Here is an 8,613-nt window from a genome sequence, read left to right as displayed (position 1 = left end):
TACGAAGTGTAAAGAGGTTATTTTATTATTGATTCAGAGGTTAGACAAGGCACCATTTGATCTAGAAAGAAATGCAAAAAAAAAAACCCTAACAATTAAGTGTTATTTACGCAGTCAATTAAGAAAGTCTCTTTTGCATTTCTTCAGCATTATGTGAATTCCAGCTTGGTCGAGATCACAGGAAAGCCACCCCAACGCCAGGTAAGGCAGGCTTGGACTAGAGCCGCAGCCCCTCAGTTCACCAGCAGAAAAACCTCGAGCCGCCTCTGTGCCCCGAGGGTTGAGGAATGCAGCAGAACAAGAAAAACTAAACTTCCAGGAAAATACCATGGCATTTTTTTTTCCCCTTTCTACTTCAGAAATGAGATGTTTGTTCATTTTGGTCCTCGCTGACAGGAAGCAGCTTTAGAATCAAGGTAAACCTTGCGGTGGCTTCCAGCTAAGAGCAGTAAGAAAAGCCCTGAAAGTCCCGGAGGAGCCCGGGACAGCCTCCAGCCCCCCCCTCCGAGCACACCAAGGACCTGGGTATGGGCTGCAGCACGGATTTTTTTTTCTCTCTGTACAATTATTTTGCCTTCCAAACACCGATTCCTAAGGAGAAGGTAATCTCCTCTTCAAAATGATTCTGCTGAGTAAGAAATCCAGACAAATACCAACCAAATCAACCCCCAACCCCCTTGTCTTCCACCTCCTCTCCCCCTCCCATCAATCCCCCCCCCCAGCTGCCCTCCCTGCCCCCCCTGCCCCGGGGAGGGCTGCAGTGGGTGATGTAGCAGCGTGCAGCTTGGCGGTTTCTCATCTGGTTCACGAAGTCACTCAGCTGGAATAAATGGGAACAAAAAAAATAGATTTAGGGGAAAAAAACAAAAACAAAAACAAAAACCAAACCAAAACAAAAAGAATCACGGTTTATGGCAGCAGAGGGCTGTTGAGCTGGATGCAAAGTAAACACGAAGGGGAGAAGGAGCAGAGGGGAAGCACACATGGATCTTGCTGGGGGGGTAAAACCAAGTCCAGGGGCACCACCCGGCCAGGAACCCCTCCTGCCAGCACGGCAGCGCGCAGGGCGCCGCGGTTTTCTTTGACTCTCCTGAGATGCTGAGATAAAAGCTGCTCCACTCGGTTTCTTTACAGTCCCCGACACAGGGGCAGCCCCAACGCACATTTTCCACTACTGTGGAGTGCAGCAGCCCCATGCTGCCCCCCCCATCCCACACGTGGCCTCCACACAGCGGGGCTGCCCTTTCACAGGAAAATGAGACAAGAGGCAAGGTAACAGCCACCTGTGGAAACTCGGGCTGCTGACGAAACCAGCACCCTCAGCTACTTTCAAATCCCCTGTCCCCACACTCACATGCTTTCAAGAGCAACAAACCAACTGCTTTCAGTTTCTAGCATCATTTCCAGTTTGCTGAAAGGGAAGAGGGCTGCTTCCCTGGAAAGGATGTGCGAGGACAGAGGCGTTTTCAGCCAAAAGAGAAGTTACCAAGAAAAACAGCAATGGTTTCCTGAGGGCTGGGCACCTGCTACAGACACACAGCGGCTCGGGGCAGAGGGAGACGTGGCATCTCCTGGGAGGAGGGTGCTCAGCGACCCCCTCCCCTGTGCCCGGGCACCAAGCACAGCGCGCGGTGCCCTCAGCCGGACAGCGCTACTCGATTTGCTCAAGGAACGAGCACATTTCCATGAGCTCACAACAAAGGGCACTGGCTCAAGGGCACGTGATGCTAGCAGTTAGTAGCTGCGTCTCCCAGGCCTTGAAAAAAAAAAAAAAAAAGCATTTGTTTTGCAATAAGGTTTTATTTAGACTTTGGGATCAGGGGAAGCTAAACACGTCTTCACCTCCTTGGCCAAAGTCAAGGGAAGAGGGCAGTGAGGAAACCACCACCCAGATCCACTTCTTGTCCTCAGGACATGACAAATTGCTATGTGGAGACTGCCTGGCTGTGGCCAGAGACTTCATTAAAAAACCCTTCTCACTAATAATCATTATATTGGGGTCCATACCTCAACTGGAAAAGGTTTAGGGTCCACAGTGAACCCCCAGCTCGCACCCGCCCATTTTTTTGCCCTACAAACACCACCAGAATGGGGGAAAAAGTGATATGTGCTCTCACAGACTGCTGTGTCACCCAGAATACCACACATTCAACAAGAACAAACCCTCACCCAGCTCTGCACACGCTCACAGCCAAGCTCTGCCTCCCGCTGCTGCTCCCCCCGAGGACACACACAGCCCTTCAGGCGCCCCCCACAAGCCCATTTTGCTTCCTGCAGCTGACAGAGCATCCCCTATCGGGTACCCTGTGAAAACCTTTCCCCCTGCTGCTCAGGCCTCATCTCCAATCTCCTGCTCATCCTCTGTGCAGCAGCCAGGGACAGCTGGAGGTGCAGCTGCTTCCCCCGGGGAGCTGCAGCTCCAGGATGAAACAAAAGCCTTTTGACCCACAGGGGTGCAAACCCCGCTGCTGGCAGCAGGCAGCCGGTGCTCAGGCTCGCTGCGACATCTAGGGGCCAAACCGCCCACACGTGCACACAAACGGACACTCGTACCGAGATGGAGACCGTTAACAGCTCGTTTAATAGAGAATTGGCAAAGCCCTGCCTTGGGCTTCATCATTCCCTCTTCTACTCTGCTTAGCTCTTCACCCTCCCTGGCCCCAAACGGACAGACACAGAGAGAGAGACGGAGAGAGGTGGAGAGAGACAGACAAGGAGAGCCCCGTCCTGGGACGGAGCCCTAAACGAACATAACCAGGTCTTTACATGTTGCTTTCGAGAAGGCTGCCAGGATGCTAGCAAACACCACGTCGGGAGACTGGGAGGCATCGACCGCCGTGTGGATCCCTCGCTTGCTGTAGTAGGAGACCAGGGGGGAGGTCTGCGTGTGGTAGGCTTTCAGGCGGGTTTTCAAGGCTGCTTCGTTGTCATCCGAGCGGCGGATCAGGGGCTCTCCGGTGACCTGGGAGAAGCAAGGGGACAGTCTCCAGCTAGCTGCTGCAGCCTGGCGCGCTGCCCCCTTCTCCGAGCAGCTCTGACAGCCCCTGCGCCCCTCCTTCACGGCAGGCTACAAGGCAGAGCTGCAGAGGCGAGTCCCCAGGCGAGCACAGGAGAGCAGGGCGAGCCCAGGGCATCGAACCGAGTCCCAGAGCTGTCACCGAAGAGAGGATTCAGCGTCAGTCTTTCCCCCAGGCACCGCTCTGCTCGCTAAAAGAAGCCCAAGGATCCTCAGGACCAAACGCCAGCTACAGGAGCTCCCCAGGAGGGAAATCAGGCGCAGCCCACTGCAAGTTCAGCTATGGACAGAGGCCACCAAGTCGTGACGTGGCAGAGCCTGGGCCAGCTCTGCAGGAGGGCCGTGCCCCTCACTCATCCCTCCACGCCTCGCTCCCTGCGGTGCCGTCGGCCTAGGCTGCCCAGGCAGCTCCCCACGCTCCCCAGAAAGGCAGGACAGAAAGCACAAGAGAAGGAAAAAAGAAGTTTTTTTTTTTTTTCCAGCTGCAAAGCATCAGCTAAACCCAAAGCAAGGTAAGCTGCGGCCTCGGGAGCTCACATACATCATCCTTCATGTGCTCTTTGGGGGGTCTGAACTCCTCGTGATACGAGCGGCCACTCGCTGGGTGAATCAGCCTACGGCAGAAAGCAAGTGTCAGCAGAGGAGCCCGGTGCCAGGGCAGTCTCCTGATCGTGCCAGTCATCAGCACAAAAACACCTGCAATGCAAACAGTTAGCCTCTCTCTTTTGGGAAAATATCTTCTGGTTATTTCTGTACCAACGGCTTCTTCGGGTGCTTGGAAAAAATAAGAGCAGCTGCTTTTGGAGAAGGGCTGCTTTATGGGGGGACAGAGGCTAGCTCCCAGGGACACAGGGTGATGGTGTAACAGCAGCACGTCTGTGTCTGCACAGCCACGCCTGACCCTGGACAGAATGTTCAGCAGTGCCCAAACACTTCTGCAATGAGCTGGCTCACCAGGACGCTGGTTCCTATCAGCAACGGGCTCTGCTCGAGGCTGGCCCCGGCAAGGCAGGCTCAAACAGAGCAGGAATCTAACACAGACCAGCACCGCAGCCAGCCCTAAGCACCACGAGAATAACCAACGGGAACCAAAACAAGGACACCCTCCCTTAACTGGGAAACCCCACCCCAGGCACAGAGCATTCAGAAGAGAGGAGTTACCGTCCGGTGATTCTCCGGATGAGCAAGGAGTCAGGGATGCTGAACTCGACGACGGAGTCCAGCTTCTCCCTCCTCTTCTCCAGGAGCTCATCCAGCTACAACAAAAAAACCCCGAGTCAGAGGGGCAGATGCCCAGGGAGCCCCGATTCCCGAGGAAGGAGATGCCCCTGGGCAGGGACTGCCCCGGCTCACCCACCATCTCAGCCTGCTTCACCGTGCGCGGGAAGCCGTCCAGGAGGAAGCCGTTCTTGCAGGGAGGGGTGTCCAGGTTGTTCTCGATCAGCTCCACCACCATCTCGTCACTCACCTGCGGAACGGAGATGGGCACACCCTGATCTCACATGCAGAGCCCTCTGTGCGCATGCCAGATTTTTTTATTATTGTTATTATTTGTTTTAAACAGCCATTCCCGATCCCACAGGCAGCCCCAGCAGGGCAAAAGCTGCACACTCAGACATGCCCAGGTCAGGGAAATGCTGCTGGGGATGGGCGTCAACATGGCTAATGAGACACCTCGCATGGCTAATGGGACACTTCGTGCCTCATTTGGGACGTCAACCTTACAACAAACTCCCTAATGTCTTCTTTTTTTAAAAAAAACAACTCACAACACAGCAGTAGCAACGTCACTTTATTTCCTGTGACTTTGTACCTTCACACACACCTCCAAGTAATCCTGGTCAGGGAAGGTAAAACACACGAGTTCCTTATTGACCCTCGTGAGCTGTGTGTGAAGGTAAATGCCAGCAGAGCTGCTGACAAGCTCGGGCCCTGCTGGGCAGTCCCGCCTACATCATGACCTCAGCACACCGTGGGATGAGTTCCTTTCTGTTCTGCAGCCCCAACAACGGGTGTTTGTTCCAAAACCACCTCTCCTCACCGGCAGCAGTGCTGCTTTCTCCAGCACACACCACTGTGACCTAGCAGGACTCAGGACCAGACTGTCACAGCACATAAACACGAGCCCTGGCGCAGGAAGCATGCGAGCAGGGAGGAGTTTGGAGCCAGCAACAAGTCCCTTCTGTCCTCTCCTGATTACCACGCTCAGAGAAGGAGTTCACGGTTCATAATCGAGCGTAAAAACCCATCCCAGGCTCCAGGCTGTGAGATAACTCGAAGCCAGAGCACACCACCAGGACGCACCGGTGGAGCGCCCGGTGCCCGCTGCCACAGACACGTGGCAGATACCAGCAGTGCCGCCAGATAACGTCCCTATCTTTCACAACCAGCTGGGACATTGCAGGCTCAGTGTTGCAATGCACACTTGAAGCAGAAGCTGGAGATAAGCCACATGGCTCCTGGGGCCTGCAGATTCTCCTCTGGGCATTATGAGCCCGTGACAGCCAGCTGTGACAACCAAGATCTGCTCCGCACTGCTCAGTTTTGGGGCAAGTCACTGCAGTTTGCTGTCTCTCAGGTGTCCCCAAGGGATTTCAGTCATTTCAGGAAAGATAATTAAATCCTTGGAAAACGAACTAGGGAGGCTAACTCTCGGATCCAAAGCGTCCTTCACGCAGCACAGTGACACTCTTAAGGCTATTTTCATCTCACAGTTACAGGCGAGCAGCGGTTACACAAGAGCTGGGACGCAGCCGAAACCTCTGAACAGAGTTTTCAGCCCCACAGGGGTCCGGATGTCCCGGGAAGAGATAGGAGCTGCAGAGAATGAGCGTAACGTTCTGCAGCTCTGAGGACAAACCTTTACATCAAACAGCGCTCACAAGGCACAGCCCAGGCAGCGCCCCACAGACGTAAACACTGTGACAGAAAGAGCCAACCCAGGGCACAGGGGCTGCTGGCAGGCGAGGAGTTTTGATGGGGGTGGATGTATTCACAGAGCATTTCTCCTGCAGGGGCACAGGAATCCCCAGCCCTGCCATCACCCTACAGCCTGCCCTTCCTCCACTGCTGCTTTTTCTCCTTACGCCCCTATTAAGGGACGGATTTGTGGTGCTGCGATTGCAGGAGAAGCCAGGCCCCCCCCCCCACCCCAGACCCCCCCAGGACCCCCCGTTACCCACCAGCTTCCCGGAATCCATCGTCTCCTTGAGCCTCTTGCCCAGCTCGGAGCCCGAGGCCACCATGGCTCGCAGCATGTCTCCGGTGGCCAGGTGGCAGACGCAGTACGCCTCGGCCAGCTTCGGAGCCTGCGGGACAGGAGCAGAGGAGGTGGCTCAGCAACGCGGCACGGCCCGAGGGACCCCGGGGGGCTGCGGCTGGGACCCCCCCGAGCCCGGGACCCCCCCCAGATCCCGGGATGACCTCCTCGAAGCCCCGGGACCCCCTCCCCGAGCCCCAGGACACCCCCAAGCCTGGGTTCCCCCCCCGGAGCCCGGGACCACCCCCCGGGCCCTGGGACACCCCACAGATCCCGGGTTCTACCCCCCCAGAGCCCCGGGATGCCCCCCTTGAAGGCCCAGGACCCCCTCCCCGAGCCTGGGATCCTCCCCCGGAGCTCGAGACCCCCCCCCCGAATCCCGGGACCCCCTCCCTGGGCTCCTGGACCCCCCCAAGGCCCCGGGATGCCCCCCTCAAAGCCCCAGGACCCCCTCCCCGAGCCCGAGACCCCCCCCGTTGCCGCTCCCATCCCCCCCGGGTCACCAGGCCTCGCGGCCCGGCCTTTGTCCAGGCCCCGCCGTAGGCCGCAGGCTTTGGGCCCTGCCGGGGGAAGCGGCCCGGTACCGGCCGCACGGTGCCGGGGAGGGAAGTCCCGGCTGTCCCCGCACCTGGGTGCCCTTCCCGGCTCCGGGCGGGCCCAGCAGCACCGCGCGGATCCCGCGGCCCAGGCTCGGGGCCGGGCCCGGGGCCTGCCCGCGGCCGCCCCCCGCCTGCGCGCTCGGAGCCATGGCCGCGACTGCGCCGGGCCGGCCGCGTGCCGCGCGGCCAATGGGCGCCGGGGGCGGGGCCTGGAGGGAGGGGCGGGGCTTGGAGGAAATGGGGCGTGGTTTAGAGGGTAGTGGGAGGGGTTTGGCGGCTAGGGGGCGGGGCTCTGTGGGCAGTGCTTGAGGGGTCCGGGAGTAGGGGGCAGGGCCAAGAGGGTAGGGGCGGGGCTTAGGTGCTAGTGGGCGGGGCTTAAATTATGGGTGCGGGACTTAGCTGTTAGGGGGCGGGGTTTAGAGTGTAGGGGGCGTGTTTCCAAGGTTAGGGGCGGGGCTTAGGGGATAGACTAAGTCTATGCATCAGGGGCGTGGCTTAGTGGGCAGGGGGCGTGGTTTATGGTGAGTGGGTGGGGTTAACACCTAGGGGGCGGGGTTTATGGACTAGGGGGCGTGGCCTCCCCCCGGGGCAGCGCGGGGCTGGTGCTGAGCTCCCGGTGCCCCCCGATCCGTTTGTACCGGGGCTGTGCGGGCATGGGGGGCCCCCGGCACGTGCAGGGCCCCCGCTGCACTTACCCCGTGCACAGAACATCTCAGAGACCGGACAGAGAAAACTGTAAATTAACAAGAAAAAAATAAAATAATAATAAAAAAAAAAAATAAAAAAATCCCCCGCTCAGCCTGCGGCGTGCGGGATGGAGCAGCACAGCCGTGTCCAAGCGCAGGATGGATGGACCCACGGGGACCCCACCGGGGCCGGCAGCAGCACGGCGAGGGCAGAGGCAGCCCCAGCAGCTCCCCCGAGCAGCCGCCATCCGGGCGCTGCTCAGCCCTTTGTGTGCTGGCGGCCTGGTTTCCCTGGAAGCAGTGCTTTTATTTTTGGCACTCTTCCCCCCCAAGAGGATCCCCGCGCACGCGATGCACGCGCGGCCGCGAGCAGCACCGCGGCAGGGCCGGGCTGCCAGCAGGCCGGCAGCGCTGCGCACCGGCAGCCTGGGGACGAGCTGCCTGCACACCGGGGGCTCGGTGAGGTCCTGGGGTATCCGGGGGGGCTGCCCCGGCCTCGGGGATGGGAAGCGGGCAGGGGGCAGGGGGTGAATTTTGCTCTGCACCGGGAGAGGGATGAAGGATGCTCGGAGGCAGTGCAGCGCGGCTGGGTGCTGTTGCCACGGCCACGCTGTGAACGGGGGGAGAGGAGGGAGCTGGGATTTAGGGGATGCAGCCACCCTACAACCCTCCCCCCCAGCTGGGGGCTGGCAGGGAGCTGGGGCAGGATAAGCAGCCGCCGCAGAGGACAGTTTGTTGTGGGGGGGGGGGTGTTCATGGGCACAGCCCGTTAGATGCTGGCTGAGGTAATGGGCTGGGGGGGCCATCAGGGCCTCAGTGGGGTGCTGCAGGAGCTCAGCGTTCCCGAGGGGGGCTGTGGGTCTCGGTAAGGAGGGGGGGTGCAAGGGAGCAGGGAATGGTTTTGTGCAGGGCTGGAGGAACAACCCCCTGCATTGCTCGTTGGTTGTGTGCCTGAGCAGGGCTGGGGGCTGGCCAGCAATACCTCTGGGGGGAAAAGGGTAAGGGCAGAGGGTTACAAAGCTCTGGGAGCCTCAGAGCCCATCGCCCATCCCT

The 8,613-nt window shown here is 59.0% G+C and overlaps 1 protein-coding gene across 2 annotated transcripts; it reads right to left on the bottom strand.

The window, feature by feature from the left end:
* AK2 (adenylate kinase 2) lies at positions 1-7,060 on the bottom strand. Of its 2 annotated transcripts, XM_084497042.1 has the most exons (7): positions 6,904-7,060; positions 6,199-6,324; positions 4,374-4,484; positions 4,178-4,272; positions 3,558-3,630; positions 2,767-2,962; positions 1-820 (listed from the first exon to the last, which is right to left on the bottom strand). In XM_084497042.1, the coding sequence occupies exons 1-7, from the start codon at positions 7,021-7,023 to the stop codon at positions 813-815; spliced, it is 729 nt and encodes a 242-aa protein (XP_084353168.1). In that variant the 5' UTR covers positions 7,024-7,060; the 3' UTR covers positions 1-812. The 2 variants fall into 2 exon arrangements, with proteins under 2 accessions (XP_084353168.1, XP_084353167.1); XM_084497041.1 differs by lacking the exon at positions 1-820 and having other exon boundaries at positions 2,563-2,962.
* Between the last annotated feature and the right edge of the window lie 1,553 nt (positions 7,061-8,613).

The sequence above is a fragment of the Aythya ferina genome (genome assembly GCF_964211825.1).
Source record: "Aythya ferina genome assembly, chromosome: 24".
Lineage (NCBI taxonomy): Eukaryota > Metazoa > Chordata > Aves > Anseriformes > Anatidae > Aythya > Aythya ferina.
Note: the sequence above shows the minus strand (reverse complement) of the source record. Positions and strands in the feature narration are given on the sequence as shown.

Bases quoted from the DNA above. Each gene is read 5' to 3' on its own strand.
- AK2 (XM_084497041.1), bottom strand. From the start codon at position 7,023: ATGGCTCCGAGCGCGCAGGCGGGGGGCGGCCGCGGGCAGGCCCCGGGC. The intron at 6,325-6,903 runs GTGCGGGGACAG...CCTGTCCCGCAG, and splicing joins GAGCCGGGAAGGGCACCCAG to GCTCCGAAGCTGGCCGAGGC. The intron at 4,273-4,373 runs GTGGGTGAGCCG...TTTTTGTTGTAG, and splicing joins CGGTGAAGCAGGCTGAGATG to CTGGATGAGCTCCTGGAGAA.